General features: G+C 42.8%; 1 protein-coding gene across 7 annotated transcripts in view; it reads right to left on the minus strand.

Annotated features, from left to right (window-relative positions):
* Positions 1-17,419, minus strand: part of FRMD4A (FERM domain containing 4A) — a 365,081-nt gene that overhangs the window by 53,882 nt on the left and 293,780 nt on the right. For all 7 annotated transcript variants that reach the window (XM_051795149.1, XM_051795154.1, XM_051795148.1 and 4 more), the window contains 4 exons: positions 10,802-10,885; positions 4,037-4,102; positions 3,746-3,803; positions 1,960-2,046 (listed from right to left, as the gene is read on the minus strand). In XM_051795149.1, the coding sequence (XP_051651109.1) occupies positions 1,960-2,046; positions 3,746-3,803; positions 4,037-4,102; positions 10,802-10,885 (295 nt within the window). The remainder of the gene's footprint in view (positions 1-1,959; positions 2,047-3,745; positions 3,804-4,036; positions 4,103-10,801; positions 10,886-17,419) is intronic.

Consider the following 17,419-nt stretch of genomic DNA (forward strand, 5'->3'; position numbering starts at 1 on the left):
TTTCATACATAATTTTCTGAGAAAAAAATATTTCCTAATACAGACAAAATTGGAAACCTTATTTTTTAGGGTTACACTTGCAGAAAAAGTATTGGAGATGCCTAAAGGTCCTGCTTCGACAGACAATGTGAGCACTGGAGGTAGTTTAGTGGGGACACAGAGAGGCTGGCCAAGATGTTATCAAGCTCTAAAACCAATGCTACAGACCAGATCACCCTGAGCAGCTGAGGAAAGAGGAGAAAGCTGAGAAAGAAGGCTTGACTCTTCTAGTGCAAATGTCTGTGTCCTCCCCTACAGTCAGAGCACCAGTCCTCTTCTTCCTTCTGATGCTCCTCACCAACCATCTCATCCCAACAGGGTTGACAATAATTGCTATAGCTTTTGAATGGCTGAGTCCTGTCATGGCAGGGCACTGTTTTCTTCCAAAGAAATGTTTCCATTCCTAAGACTGACTTCTGAAGGCATCTTTAAAGGACATGACTTCCCTGGGGTGTTGGCACTACTGGAGATATGTAGGTGCAAACACCTAGCCTAGGCATGTTTTAAGCTATCACATGTGTGAGTATGGCTTGCCCTGCAGGTAATGATTGATCCCAAAGAGATGTGTTTTTTAGAGCACAGATGCTCTGTGAAGACCTCCTCTCATGCTTTCCTTCAGTGAATAAAAAGCTCCATTAATAGCCTTCAGCAAATAAAAGGCTAATTGATCCACCTGTTACCTCTTGTTGCCTCCTTAGCAGTTCAGGTTTCTACAAAACCTTGATTATAGTCCATTTTAATAGAAGATATTCTCCACTAAGGCAATATCCAACTTCAGTGCAGTGAAAGGGGAAAGAAGGGGAGGGGATCTTGGCACAGAGCCAATGTGAAGAGAAATCCAGTACATTAATTCACTGTGGAAGCTTTTGCATCCACAGAAGAGCTGCCTAGTTGCTTCAAGTAATCCAGTTCTGCAGCCTTCTAGGAAGCCCGAAACCTTGTCTGCTGCTGTCTCCATGGGTTTCCAGCACAGCAGATACTGTTGCTAACAGGCTGTGCATGCCCACCTGCAGGGCCTGTGCTCAGGGGTGAGCTTTTCCATATTAGATGACATCTTAGGTAGGAAAATCAGAACACATGGGTCCACTTCATAGGATAAGCTCGGGGAATCAAACCCTCCCAAATCAAGAGGACATTGACTAGCTGAATTTTTCACAGACAGTTTGGAAGGACTGAGACAAATCCTGGTTTTCAAATGCATTGAATGCCCCACTAAAAATACTAACAAAGAGACCGGAATGGTTAGTTCTCACTGACCAAGCTCTAGCTTTTGTGACCAGATCTATGTGTGCCATGCCTTGATTTGTAAACTGCTTCTAAGTAAAGTTCCTAAATAAATCAGATAGGGGACACAAACTTTTTAATGCCTTTTTTTTCAGGAATGTGAAGAAAGTTGACTTTACTTCCTAGTCTGACACTAACTCTTCAGTTAGTAAAGTTGCTGCTTTTCAAATGTAATGCTAGTCCTGAGAAAACCATGCAATTTTCTTTTTGTAATAAATGGAAGCAGCTTTCTTGTCTCTCGTACTCTCTCTCAGATCATTTATGGCTTGGCAGTACAGTATCAAGAGCTGGCTGAGCACCCCCAATCCTGCCATAGCCAGAGAATGGAAGGTCTCCAGCATCTGAGAGGATCAGTCCTTCAGTTCCCATTATGTTTTATGAACCACACAGAAAAAGGAGCATAAGTTGCAAGATTAAGTGATGCTTATTTCCCCCCAAACCCACAACATTTAATAAATTAAGAGCTACTATTTTTGTCCATTAATACTTTGCAGACGTTCAGACAAGTTAGGGAGAAAGTGAATGTCCTTCAAAATCACATGAATCAGTGCCAGCATTTGGTGTACATCACACCCTCGACTCGAGCTATAACACGTGTGGCAAGCCCAGACATTGATAGAAAAGTAAACAACTTACCTTTCTGGGTTTCACTTTGTCATGGTAGTCATATTGAAAAATCCCCTTGTAGCTAAGTCCTAACCACCATGGAATTCCCTGCTTGTCCTGGAAGAGAAAAGAGAGGGAGTTATATTGAATAGGATGGGGAAATGTTGGAGATTTCCTAGGTTGTTGTTCAAGACGAATATTTATTTCTAAGCAATATCTTTGAATGGGTGCTGTTAAATTTCCCCTTGCTGAATTCCCTCAAGTCACTAAGCTCCATGGTGTTTAGGAGAGATCTGTTTCACTTTTGGCCATGACAAATAAAACCATTTAAAATACATCACATGTGATCAAGTTACTCAAAATGCTGTCAGGGGAGGTGAGGAGGTTTGACATGAGTCCTCTGTGCAGTGGTGCATCTTCTTTCTCTGCCCTGTAAATTATACAGTCTGAACACTCAGACTGGAGAGAAAGGAAAGCGAATCACCCAGCTGACTTGAATTATGTGGAGGGATTTTAGCATTAGTCTTGAAAATGCAGCAGTAATGGGATCTGAGAGCTACCAAGTGATAAGGTCTGACAGGCTTGGACCCAACTGCTTTGTGTCTGAGTGTGCAATAAAATGGCCTTATGGAGTAATGGCTGATATCTGATCCCAGCCTCTGCAATTTACTGAGCTGGAGTCCTCAATGAAATTACATCTGCTCTGTTAATGTGATAGAGAGTGGCAGGGTAAAACGTAGCAAAACCAAAACCCCCACATCAGGCAGAAGCAAAACCTATTATGTGCAATATTTGCTGCCTCATTGCTACTCACTGCTGCTTACTGATCATAGGGAGCTCACTGGAATAGCTCTCCAGTGTTTGCAGGATTGAATAACAAGCCCAATCCAGAAGATTTTTCTTGATCTAGAGTAGTCCAAGAGATGTGGATGCAAAGGGTGCTGGAGGGATCCTATTCTCTGGGAAAGGATGAAGCTAATGCTTTTTGCAAAATAATATACCTTATTTTGTGAAAGCATTAGTAGGAATAGACTAGAAACTCATCTCTGGGGACAGGTACAGTTGGATATTTGTGTTTTTATGGTACCTCATGTGTGCAAGACATTACAGATGCATGAAAACCCATATGACCTGTACACAGAGATAATGATGAAACACATCAAAACTTCAGTGGTGATAAACGAGGGAATATGCTCTGGGGATTGTGTATCTAGCTTTCTTTATATATTTATTGATTTCTCTACTTAAAAAAAATAACAACCCCAAGGCAGCTGGTCAGGCAAGGAAGTCATAATAATAATCTGAGACTGGAAGTTTTGGTGATAAATCATTAGACTAAAGAAATGAGGGATTTCATGAATACCTGCGTGGAATCCATGTATCTCATGTAAGGGGAGCTCCAGTGTGCAGATCATGTCTGGCCCTACCTAGCTGCTCATGGATCTGCTGGCTGGGAAAAGCCTGACTTCCTGGAACTACAAAAAGGAGTGAAGCATCATATCTGCCAGAGATGGGTCTGGCTCATCTGTTCGGTGGGGGTTCATTGGCATCACCAGAGCTTGCTACTGCTTGTGCACTGAACACTCCAGCACAATAGAGCTGCAAGAGTTTTATCTGCAAAAGCAGGATTTTCCTCTTTGGAGCTGTATTTACTAAACATGCACATACAGTTGAAATAAGTTTATCCTACCACAGGAAGTGAAACAAGACTTTAGTAGCAGTGTATTGTATTCTGAAAGCAGGATGGCAGTTTGTACCTCTCTCCCTCCCTCTCCAACAACAGTTTAATTCAGTGAACCCTTCTTGTAGCACGTACCTTTACTGCATAATAATGCACTCCATATGTTGGGAGGGATTCTACAATGCTCATGTAACTGCAAAACAACACAGAAGAGAATAACATGTGTGAGAAGCTGAGAGGATGCTCTGAAAAAAAAAATGCTTTGATAAGTAAATAGTTAAGTGCATAATACTTAAAAATGAAACAACATGAGATGGAAAACACAGTTACCTTATATTTATATTTATTTATATTATTTATACAGTCCTGTATAAATGTTTTCTAATAAAACAAAGGTCACAAAGAAATCACACTTGTTTCACTTACTTCACAATTGCTTGACCTCTTGTCTGACCATTTAGTTTCTTGTAATGTTCAATGACTCGATCCTCACTGGAAAGGAAAGAATTGGATGTTTTATATATTGACATTATAGTGACCAAGAGTCTCACCAGAAGGTGAAAAGATACTTCTGTTAACACAGCTACTGACTGAGGGAATCAAAAGATGCCAAGCAAACCCACTAGATGAGGGGATTTAGTGCCTAGGGGTAAACAAGCAGGAGTCACAGACTGAGAATAGAAATGGTTTTCTAAGAGTTGGTTTTCTGAAAGAATCTTTTTTCCTCACAGACATGGTACCTACTTGTACAGACTTTCCTCTCTCTGCAATCCTTTCCTTATCTATAAACAATATCCATGATATTACATTGTGGGCAAACAGATTGGTGATAAAGCTGCTCAAGCTCTGCTATGCCCTGGCTGGTGCAACTTCTTTTCAAGCCCATCATGTCCTCTGAAAGATGGGCAAAACTGTTCAGAAATTGGTGGCCAGTAACAGCCCTAAGACTCACAGATTACTCCTCCCTGCAACTGCACAAAACCATGTGCAGGAGGGCTAGTGGAAGTACTCTGGAGCAATCTCTCTCAGCAGGGAGTTGAATTCCTAGTGTACACAGAGGCAACATCTACATCAGCAGGTTAAACAGTGGCAGGGGATGTTTCCAAGGCACTCAAACTTGGGTCACTTTACTGTTAAAAGTACCGATGGGTCTTTACTTACTTTTTGTTTTTTACCAACTTGCATTCTCCCAGGCAACTCCTGGCTGTGCACTGGGAGTTGGCATGAGCCAGGCCCCATTCCCAACAACGAGACTAAGACCATTTCATGCCTTAGAGAAGACATAAGCCATGTCTGAATGTGTTCCACAGTGAAACACGGAAGCAGTTCCCCACCAGTGGGCCTCTGTGTTAGAGAACAGTCCCGAGCGTGTACTGATACACAGTGGAGATGGAGCATCCAAGAGAGATCAGCATGACTCAAATGACAGATTGAAGAATTTCATTCTTTCTTCTCCAGTGAATGGGAAGCAGGAGAGCATAGAACCAGAGCCATTTGATGCATACAATCAGCTGTGCTAGCAAAGTCACAGCGTGGCAAAGTATAAGCCAAGGATCCAATGTAATGCCCACAGGACCAGCTCTGTTACACTGGCAGGACAGAGTACTCAAGTCTAAACCCAATTTCTTGCTCTTTATGTTGTAACACCGAGGACAGGGAATCTGTTGAGTCCCCTGGAGATACTGCACAGACCTTACCAGCTCAAGAGGAGGGAAATATAAACTCTATGCCACCTTTGTGCCCTCCCCACCCGGCCCCACATAAGCTTCCTGCAGTACGGAGTGTCTGTCCCATGCCATCATGCTGCGTGTGGTTCAAGGCAATGTGCACTGGCATTCCTCCCTCCCTGCATTTCCTTGGTCCAGTGGGAGCCCCTAATGGGGCATTTAAAAGCAACCAAGGCTGTCCACCATGCAGTAATCCTTCCCCAGGCAGAACTGAAGCTATTTGCATTGTTAGACAGCGTGAAGGAGCACAGTGGTGTGGGATGGTCTGGTAGATGACCTCATCCCAACTGCTTAGAGATGCCCATGGGGACTTTTGTGGAAAATTACAAAGTGTTTCACCAGCCCAGCTAGCACGACTGCATCTATTCATTGCTGCCTTCCCCATGTGTACCCCTGTTCAGAGAGGACAGAATTTCTTTTAGAAAGAGAGTCAGAATCTCCAGAGCCAAAACATCTTTCAGAAAGAAGGGGCATGGGGGAGCTGAGGCCTGTGCACCCCTGGTAATGCAGAGAGAAAGGGAGAGAACCAGAAACACCAACATAGGCAGCACAGAGCAACAGAGATAGTCTGTTGGATTGTTGGCAGGACCAGTTGTTCCCCCACAAGCCTGTCATTTGTCTGGAGTAACTGCTTTCCTTACTCACTCACCGAGTGACTTCCCCCACTCATCCTGCAAAAATAAAAGGGCTCTTTTTGGGGCAAGGTGAAGCAATGTGCCACCAGCAGGCCATAGCAGGTACAGGGTGCTGCCTGAGCCAGTGACAAATTACATGGGCAAAGCAATCGTCCAGCTCTCACAATAAATCCCTCAGAATAAATTTGATGCTTAGAAAATGATCTGTAAGCTGCAAATTCTACAGCTATGAAACCATATTCAGTGCACTGATCCAAGCAAGTACCACAGATGTTATGGGCGTGCACATGGAGGCAGAGCCCAGGTCTCCTGCCGTGATTATCATAAACGGGATTACTTTTGGAGCAATAACTGAATTACATGAGTGTTCAGTACTGGAAGATCTCCAAAAAACATCATTCTTAATAAAAAAGATAGACAGAGAGGGCTTACAGCCCTTTGAAATTACCTCTTAAAATCATGATTACATGTGGATGCAATTCCTCTGCCTCAGACAGGAACGAACCAGGAGTGACTTAGAAAACAATGGAGTTTCTCCAGTGGAAAACGCTCAGCTTTGGTTTCTACTTTTGTGCAGTTTATTGCACAGATCAAGCTCTCATATTGCTGCCATTCAAGGAAAGGATACATGTACCTACAGTGTGATTCCGGATGTGCTCTGCTTTCTTACAAATGATTATTATAAAATAATTGAAATATTCCCAGACCATACCCCTTGGGTATGGACCGATGGACCATTTCCTTCAAAAGGACAGATCATATGTCAGGGAGCCTTCCCGAACAGCAGAATGAATAAAGTTATGTTTGTAGCCCATGCTAGAAATGTGGGATAGTTCAGGTTCTATCCAGTTCTCCTAAACAAATGCCTCCATTGCTCTCTTAGGATACTGATGATCTCCCTTTGTATAATGTTTTGAGGTGTACAGATGTTAAGTCCCAGAAAACTATAACCCTTGTTTCTTCTTTCTTTTGGAAAAAAAAGTAAAGCCTGAATTATCAATCAAGCCATGAATATTGAGAGGGATCTGCTGTCTTTCCCTTTTCTGCAGCACTGGGCTAGTCGCACTTTGGGGAAAGAAACAGGTACTCCAGAGCACGATTCATCCAATTTATTTTGGATGGCTTCCTTGGGAGGATGTTACTGTTGCTTCTCTCCACTGGTAGCAAAGGGAGCTGAGGGCACCCAGCTCAGACAGTGAGATCCACATCGAAAAACGTTCACAGTCAGGTCAATCCCACCTCGGCTGTGTGACAGAAGGTCGTCCAGCACAGAAGTCACTCTCTGCCTCCTGCTCTGGAACAGAGGGCTAAGCCCAGCATGTGCCAGGGAAAACAAGCAACATCATTCAGGGGTCAAAAGGAGCATTAGCAGGGCCTACAAATATGCTCCCCTGTCATTTCAGCTGTTCATTCAAGGCAGCTGCCATGCTGCTACTGACAGCTGGGAGAGTGCTGGGACACTGCTGGGACTACCAGCTGACGTCTCCTCTCCCCCTGCTCTGCCTTGTTGCTGTGTTGGTGACACAGAAACTCATTCACAGTGGAGGGCTGGCAGAGGATGTTTAATGTGGAGACAGGGGTCTGCTGGAGCACTATCGTCTGTTTGCCAGCTCATAAAACTTTCCCCCCAAAGCTGCAGAAATGTGGATGATATCCCACAGCAGACAACTCTGATAAAGATCTTTAGAACTGCCAAGAAATCCCTCCTGCCCCAGCAGCTCACAGAACTGGACAGCAGACAACTTGCATGCAGATGCAGGCTCTGAGTTTCTCATCATCAAATCCAGATTTTAAAAGGTAATTGTTCCCTCCCTCTCTTCCCAGCACACTGAGCTATTTTAAATAGCTGTCCACTCATTGCTGTTCCTTAGTGTTATTCTGTTTCTAACCTGATGTGTCCATTTTGATTATATTCCTGAATTTACTAATGTATTTATTTGCAGTCATATACTGTCCCACTGAAGCAACCAGCATCTCTTTGGTCAAGGGACCAGGAACAGGACCAGAACCTCAGGTCTGTGTTGAACTACAGAAAATCACTAAATAGTGATTTTCAGCTGATATTTTCAGAGGTGGGTTTTCTGGCAACACTGGTGCTTTAGGTTGCTAAAAACAAGTTCACATTTGAAATCTCTGTGAACCTGGGAGAAGTCTATCTGTTGAAAATCCCATTTTAGCAACCATTTTTGTGCAGTTGCATCTCCTCCTGGCTTTCTTACTGACAACCCAGTACTGGGATGGTTTGCTGGGGAGTATCTGAACTGAGATAAAATTCAACGACAGTGGCTGGAAAGGAGCAGTGTGAGTTAACACATTTTCTAAAGGTTATCTCCAGTCTCTGTGACTAGTTTTGTGTCTAAAATAATAAATACTGTCTGTTGTTTCCGTGAATGGGCAAGAGAAATCAAAATTCAGGGGCGCCACTCCTGGATTGTGTGGGAAGGCCAGAAGTTCAGCTTTCATTTAGAAGAAAACGAAACACAAACAAACCCACCAAGAAGCCCCTTTTTTATTTCACCAGTAATCAGTGATGCCAATAGATGCTTGAGAACAAGATGTGGAACTGATTATTCTGAACCTGCAGAAAACTGGAAACAGCAACTTGATGATATAAAAATTAAAACCTTCAACTTTGTTGTGAAGTCCATAAACAGGAAGACAATACAGTGAAGAGAAAGACCTGAAGCAAGGGTATGGAACCAGGAGACTCCATGAAGGTGGAGTCAGAGGCACAAACTGTGCTGATCTAAGAAGCCAGAACTCATCCCATAGATCTTAATACATTTGGTAGGAGCAATGGTGAGGCTTTTTTGTGGTCGGTGATGGAAATGTTATATCATTTCATGCAGACCTATTATAGCATCTTTTCAAAGATATCATAGTATTTGTTTGATTATCCATTTTATTATCTCTTAATCCATTTCAACTGATAAAAATATAGTACAAAGTTCTTTTGTTTGTTTGTTTTAAACTAACTAGAGCCTTTACCCATCTCACCTCTAATGTTTTAGAAGTTTCTTTCCAGAGTTGGGAGATTCACTTGTTACTGTTTGTGCTAATGCTGAAGTACTGCAGCATAAAACTGACTGCACACAGAAAAGGACAGGATGAAATATGTATCCATTATGATAACCTGTATGAGATGCAGAAATGTCAGAGAACACAGTTTTAAAAATCTGCTCCCTTAGGTCACTGAAGTTTGATCTGTATTTTAGAGGTTTTTTGTCTGATTCGCCAACAGACTCTTCTTGAGAGCATTCAGTGTTTCAGAGGGTGTTTAGGAAAAAGCCACCATTAAAAAATAATGAACTACTAATGTACAAGAGATCTCTGAGACCTGGCTACTGGCATGAAATCACAAGGGAGTCACAGGACTGTAGCCTCTGATTTTATTGCTCCATTGGCAACACCGTCTTCCCAACCTGTGACTTATTCTCAGTCACAAGAGGCCCCCCCAAATTAAGTACAGCTGTAAGAAGTGTTGTACCCTGTGTATAACTGCAAATACATTCTGAGCATGAAGATTTTACGCAGCCCTTTTTGCTATGTGGGCACTTTAATAAGAGCTCAGGCCATGTTGCTGCTGAAGAGTCAGATTTGCCTTCCCTGTCACTGCCTACTTGTTCCCACCACTCCTCTCATGATGCCTTTTAGCTTGAGCTCTCAGTCTGTCAGTCAACCAGGCCACCAACTGGCTGGAAATGTACTGCTTTGAGTGTGTGGATTGGTTTTTGGAAAAAGAAGAGATGCTCCAAAGAGGAAGACCATTCTTCTTCAATGAAACTGCAGCTTACACTTATAATTTTTCACAAAGACTGATTTGGTTCTTAGAGAGAAACACCAGGACACTGTGATGATCCTCAGCTTTTGTGTTAGTGATCCTGATTTCAACTGGGGACTCCAAATCTCTTCTGATGCTCTGATGTTCTCAGAAAATGAGACCTCACAGACCAGCTGGCCTATGGCTTGGCATGAGCTATAGCTAATTCCAGTATTGTAGCCATGCAAGGAGAAGTGGATGACCTTCTTGGCAAAGGGAAGAACTGAGATCATATCCTACAAACTGATTTGTTTCCTCCCTGCCATCCTCAGATTTACTAAAATGGAGAAATTAAGAGAGTAGCAGATAAAGGAGTTCTCTCTAATCCCCAGGCTTGCAGCCCAATGCTTTAAAGGCAAACATGAAAGAGCACCAAGCAGAAAATCAAGTGAAAGCATCTCCCTTTTAATGAACAGTCTTTCCCCAAATACTTTCCTATTTGCACAGATAAAACAGATATGCAGGGTGGCACAAAGAATCTATGTGTGGGGCATATAAAATTTAATTGTGACCCTGCTCCTGCCCTGGATTTAATTTTTAGTGCAATAAAGACAGAGCAAACAAGCATCCACCTCCAAACTTCACCTAGTTCATATAAAAGGAGAAAATATATCCCTTATAGTTCATCTATGCCACACAGAGAAGATTTGCAAGATGAAACTGAATCACTCAAAACAACACAGAGCAGTGCAAAACATGACATTTCCAGCCAGGAAAACTCTTTCACAGATACAAAGTGCTAGGAAGTAAATGGCACATTAGGCCTCTTGATTTCATCAGGACACTTGCATGTTTACAGCGAATTTTCTGACCCAGACATGGGGCAGACAGGGAAACTGAGGCCCAGCAGGGCAGTTCCACTTGTGTTAACTCATGCAGTGAGTCGGTGGCAAACCCAGAGCTAGAAGGCAGGAATCCCTGCATCCCACTTCCACTCTCGGAGCACTTACTGCCAGAGCCAGGTCCTTCACAAGACACTGCAAAGCTGCTGAGCAGAGAGGTACGTTACCAGTAAGCGAGGGAAGGATGCTCCTTCAGCGCCGGCGTCGGAAGGGCTGGCAGCTTCTTTAATTCATTCCTTACAACTTCATTGCTGAAAGAGAGTTCAAAAGGAGGATCAGGCTACAAGAAAACAACCACAATATTTGATATGACCTGACCTAGCTGGCAGGCTGCTATGGCTGTACATCTGTTCCTCCTTAACAAAAGGCACTGGGGTTTCCTTTTTCTCCTCTCTTTATTTGTTTTATGGCAGCCCAGTTAACTTTTCCCTCTATTATCAAAATTGGAGAGAAACTCTCCCAGATGGTTATGCTGAAGAACTTCCTACCAATGACTGGACACAAAAGCCACAATGTCATATGTCATTGAGCACAGTCCCATGGACATGTTCATATACAGAAAAAAACAAGGGGAAGAGAAGAGAAAGTGATTTTTTGGCTGTAATAAAACTTCTTTATTTAGTACCTTAGGAACTGCTGCAAGAAATAATGATTTGCTTTCTTAGCATCACAGGTTGTTCTTAGCCTCTTGCCCAGTGACCTGGTCTTTGCACAACATCTTCACTGATAAGACTCCAATTTGGATTTGTCCTGCTGCACAAAACCCTCCACGGGACCAGGCACAATCATCTTGCTCATTCTTCTCCCTGCAACCTCCAGTAGCCACACTGGCCAGCCGGAGCAGCATCACTGCACAGCAGAGAGCAGGGAAGGCTCATGAAATGGGAAGCAGATTCTCACAGATGAAATGAAACCGTGGGATTTTCTCCTACAAACCCCAAATGCCTCCCTTCCCACTTTTAAACACACACAAGGAATTGCGTGCACATGAGAAAAAAACCCTCAAAGGCTTTGGAAGGAAGGCACTGCTGCTATTAACTTTTAAAATTGTAGAAATACACAGCCAAGAAGGCCAGACAGGACACCGAGGAGTGCCAAAGAATTCATGTTTATTGGCTTACTTTTCAGTAGAAGTTTTTTTCTGCCTTCTTGTACCCTTTCCTTTATCCTCCCCAAAACTGTGGCTGTCCTGGAGCTGCAGAGAGAGACACCTCTTCCAGACCTCCAGATTTCCCAGCCCACTGGCTTCCCCCATGGGGCTGGTAGCCAGGCAGACAGGTAGTCTTGGCTTCTACAGCTGTAGACCAGACATCCTAACATCTGTAAAGACTCAAGGAGCCCTTGGACATTCCAGGACAATGGGTTTTGTTCTTTTCTCTGTGACAGTCTGTATGGTGGCTTGTAGAGAGGTGATCCTGTTTCAGTTGTAAAAATCTTCCCACAGCATTTCTCCTTTTGCACATCCCAGCAGCAGGCTCTGCCTGAGACCTTGGTGGGTTTGTCTTAATTGGAGTCTGTAGGTTAATTGCTAGGTTGGGCCATAGGGTAAACCACTGACATAAATCCCATAGCAGGCATTTTGGGCATGTCTACAGACATTTATTATTACGGTAGTTCCCTGACAATCAATTAAGTAGTTTTAAAACAGGACCGCAACTTCTAGTCAAGACAAATCTATGAGAGATGTGCAAGTCTCAATTAGGTTCAAATTTTGCAGAGTGAAGATGTGTAGAACAACACTTAGAACAAATGACTAAGGCAACCACTGCAGTGCTACGCACACAGAAAACCACTCAGCAGCACCTCGTATGCCAAGCCAAAAGGCTCTCAACAAACAATATTTGAACACCCACTCCTGCCCAAATCCCATGGTCATTTAACCATCAGAGAGCTCTTCCCGACTAAGTGCAAATGCTCAACAACTATTCAGATTTATTCTTCCACGGCGGGTAAATATCTGCACAAGCCTGAACAAGAAGCTGCTCCACTCTGTGTTATCTGTTGATCTGGCTGCTCTGTTTTGTGACTGACAGCCCAGAAAACAAGCTGTTGCTGTTTAGAGTTTTCTGGGTCTGCCCAGGGCTGTCTCCTCCACAGCATGTGCATACTCAGCTCTTACTGAGGTTTCTGACATTTTCAAAGAAACTGGGAAAAAAGAATAGAGCGCGGGAAAGTCGAAGCACAAGTGGCAGAAACTGCCCCTCAAGTGGTGATTTTTTGAGGCTGGCTGCTCACAGAAGGAAGTTGAGAAATCGCCAACACTTTTCTGGGAAAGCACGGAGTAATTTCCAAACAGGGACTTTCTGAGCCCAGAAAACTATCAAATAGGGCAAGCATAGGTGACTAACAGTCTTGGAGGGTCTGGGAAAAGCCTGAGTCATTAATGGCTCCCATAAAAGAAAGGGCTAACACCAGTCAGCTCTGTCTTTTCTGTTGGTAAGGTGCAAAGCTTGCTTTCACTGTGATAAAGTCTTTTAAGAATCAGAGAAAAAGACATTCTTAGTGATGTTATTGGGTGGGATTACCATTTCTGCTCAGTACCCAGAAAATATCATAAAGATAGCGCCTCACAGCCTCAAAGTGCCAAATGTATTTCAGGTAATCACTTCCAGGATCAAAAGTGCATTTCATTCCCTGGTCCATGTATTCACTAAGTCTTCTGGCTAGACTCATCTCAAGACGAATTATTTAGACTCCCAAAAGGATGCCAAATCAAGAAAAAGGAAAAAAATAACGACTCAGGTTGCATTTGACCTACTGACCACTAGGTCACTTTCCTTTTGGCTTCTTTTAAAATACCAAAACCCTCAATTTTTAAAATGTTTCCAGCAGCATCACTAGTGGTTTTGTACTTATTGCATTTCACGCTCTTTCTAGTGAAATATCTCATTGTGTTTATTTTATTACTGTATTTAGAAAGTGTTTGTTTAATCCGGTCACTTGTGCTGCATTTATTTTACATTCGGAAGTGTCCAGCCTCCAGGGCTGATATATACAGAAGAGTGCTTTTGACACAGATTTGTTAATATGCAGGGGAAAGGCTCCAAACACACTTTCTCTGTGTCCCCTGGACCACTTTATTCCTGCACTATGGCGGAAATTATAATATTTAAAAGACTGAATAACAGTATGAAAACTGAACTGGAAAAGCCATTTGCATGGGTTCCTGAAGGCTGGTTGGGTAGCCAGAAGTAAGGTTGACTGACTGAAAAATGGACCTAGAAATCAGAACTCCTGGTTCTGGTTTTGGTTCTGATATTGCCTGTTTAATAAGTCTTTTCCAAATGAACTAGTCACCATCTCTCAGTATTTTTATCTACACACGGGGGCAAAAGGCCTGCCCAGCCATTTCATAAACATTTTGTGAAAAACAAGTTTTTGCAAACTGGCTGCAATAATTTTGAGCAAGATTACACATGCAGTTGTCTCAGGAAATCCATACATTTTCCAGCATGTGTAATAACAATGATCAGTAACAAAACAAAGCTACAGGTTCAAGTTGCCATCTCTTCTCAGCACGGTACTTCATTCTGTAGAATGCAAGAGGAAATACAGAGTCTGAGATTCTCAGATTAGATGGCACTGTTTGAAGTACAGTGCTTAGGATCTTCTCCATTAGGCTGCAAGAATGCAGCCTGGGTTTTGTAACCCTTTAATACATTCTAATTGGTTAAATGTCACTTGGTTACACAGAAAGAAAAGTAAGCCTGAAACTATGTTAGATTACCATCTGCCCAAACGTTGAAATTGTTGTGAAATTCTGCTTAACAGGAAACTGGCTGTTAGCTTTCCTCCCTTGTTATTCTTTCTTATGTTGCTGGGAGATACTTGGACTTTACTTGAAATGTCTCATCCTGCTTAACTGGAAGAAATCTATCTGAGGAGCTGGCTCCAACAGTTACGGATTTTGTTTCACTCGGGGGTTTTCCTTTCCCCACCCCAAACTGAGGGACAAATGAACAGGATATGTTATTTGCAGCTGCTTTGACATACGTGCTGTTTAAGGCTGAAGAACTCGATTACAAACATTTACAACCAAAGTTGGTGTGAGTTTCCCAAAGATTTTAGGACTGGACTCTAAATCTGGTAGGATTAAGTTAGGGGGAAAAAAAATCTCAGTTATTTTAACAATATGCTATATACCTCCCCAAATTAGCCAGGGCACTCTGGTTCATTCCTCTGTGTAGGCCTAGAGGCCTACATATCTGTAGGATTTGTGTTCATCTAAGGAACTGAAATTTGTCCTGCCCATGCTCTGCCAACCAAGCGTGACTCAGCTTCCAGCTAGAAACAAGATTAGCTTGAGCTAATAACCTTTAGGTCAGTCTGCAGGGTGCTTGTTTAGGAGCTTCATACAAGTGATTCTTTGCCTTTGAAGTCAAAATATTGACTTCAGCTAATATTGAAAAGCACAGATCCAATCTTAAGTGTCTTGTTCAACCCGAGAATCAGCTGAATAGGGATACCTGACTGTCTTAAACTCTCAGCCTGAATGTAAGCCTACTTAAGTCTTGTCGGCTGAAGCATTTGGGGATTTTCTTAAATAATGTGAAAACCACTCTCCTTCAGTGTGGAGGACTAGGAACTTCTTAAGGAGAATAGCTTTTTATTTTAAACCTCGCTCTGCCTAAAACTTTATCAACTAAGAGATGGATGAGGCCACTCCGAGCAAACTCTCAGAAATAATTGTCTTAGTTGATCTAAACAGGTTCAGGAGCTCAAGCATTTCTGATGAACTTGTTTTTGAAATGAAACACACATTAGAAATGGAAAAGGGCTTAAAAGAATTGCCCACTACAGATGCTAAACTGATCTGTCAGGGCTACTGTGGCATCTTAGCTCAAAACAGATGAGGGTGACTTGGACTGTGTGTTCTCCAGGCTTACTGAACAATGGGAGTCGTTGTGATGCCCAAGGTGGTAAGAATCAGTGATAACAATCTCATGCATGATGATGCCCTACCAACGGATGTAGAATGTGTTTGATATGGCACAAGAGCCCCTTTTCAGGAAAGTAAAGAGGAGCACTATGGGCACAGTGATTATTCTGAGGTATGGGATGATTTCCTCAAAAACAGCAGTGGAGTTGGTGTCGTTGTATCAGTTCACAGATAGAAAGTTGACTGTTAAGAGGCCCAAATAGCATACCTGTAACTGCATTCAGGAGTCCTGAACCAGCTCCAGATCCTCCAAATTGGCTGCAGTGGGATTTGGAGGTAATCACACTGGCCACCACAGGCAGGTGCCAACCTGCAGCTGAAATTGTGACAGTTTGGCTTTGACTGTCCCAGCATCTGAGGTGATCCTCAGTGAGTGACAGGAAGGCTCCCATGGGGAACAGCAATTCTCCCATCACTACAAATGAGCCAGTGTTTATGTACTTTTCTGGATCAGGGCCAGATCACAGGCTATAAATCTGACAGTGGCAGTAGACAGGACAGGTGTGGGAATGCTGCAGTCTGTGTTCCAAGCATGCAACCCTTTAGAATTAAATTGTTTCTTAAAAAACAAAGCAGGAGTTCAAGAGTTCAACCTTCACACAACATATGCTGCCATGCACAACACTTAAATCTCAGCAGCAAGACATTCAAAACTGCAAAGCTTCTCTGTTTCCAAGAGTAGCCACTTCTGCTTTAAACAGTATTTCAACATCAACTAACTGCAAACACTGAAGCTAACTTCATCCCTAAGAGAAGTCAGAACATTTGCCTTCAACTGCAGTTCCTCTGGCTGACCCCAGGCTTGATTTCCCAGATTTTACACTGCTGATATGATAACCACAAATCTCAGCAGGCAAAATCTTGACCACCATGACCTCATGCTGACTTCAGTAGCACTGGGATCTCACCCAGCGCATAAACCCATGTCAGCGCACATTAGAGAGGAGCTGATGGACAGCCATCACTGGAGATGCCAAATCTTCCACACCATTGAGGGTCAGAGCAGCATTCTTCTACCTTCATCCAAGAATAGGCTTTAAACTCCCCTAGTATGGCAGATTTCTTTGTCATCAAAGCCCATTTTGAAATTCAGATCCCTGGCAATATCAACAAGTTGTTGTTATGACACCCCTTCTCTGCCTGACTTGGACGTAAGGATTTCCCCTTACACTTCAAACCACTGTGATCCACAGGTGGAAGGAATTCAGAGCTGTTTTAATAGGGCTGGTGATGGTGATGGCTGATGTGGAGGCAGGACTTAACACCATGGGTTGAGGAATCTTCTGTGCCTATGATAAACTCAGCTGTTCCTTTTATTACAAGGGACAACATACAACTTTTAGCAGATGGGTGCTTTCCACTGGCTGTTTCCACTTCTGGTCTGGAAATGGATACTCAAAGACAAAATACTTTCAGTCCTATTACTCTCTATTCTGTGTCTCATAACCTGAATGTACACTTTCTGAGTGTGTTTTTATCACGTCCAAGGTATTCTGAGAAACATTAAATATTGTTCTTCATAGCAAAACCAGTGGAAGATGTGGTTCATCACAGGTCTGGATGGCAAAACTCTTCTTGGCCCAACTCTTCTGGACTGAGCACTTGGCAGTGCATTGAAAACCAGATTGAAAAGTCAAAGAGCCACATGCACTCCAGTACCCTCTAAATAAGCACTTCTGATAGCTGAGTTATTCAGCAGAACTGAAAAACAAAGCAAGACTGGCCTTGTGTGTTCTGTGGTCAGATGAATGTTGGGATTTTGCATGTTAAGGTTTTGAGAAATATTGTGGCAGAACTTAAACTTCCTTTTAGCAAGGGTTACCTTCTGTCAGCTCAGACTCCACAA

This window comes from Manacus candei, unplaced genomic scaffold (assembly GCF_025592945.1).
Source record: "Manacus candei isolate 608988 ecotype Guabito, Panama unplaced genomic scaffold, ASM2559294v1 h1tg000042l, whole genome shotgun sequence".
Taxonomy (NCBI): domain Eukaryota; kingdom Metazoa; phylum Chordata; class Aves; order Passeriformes; family Pipridae; genus Manacus; species Manacus candei.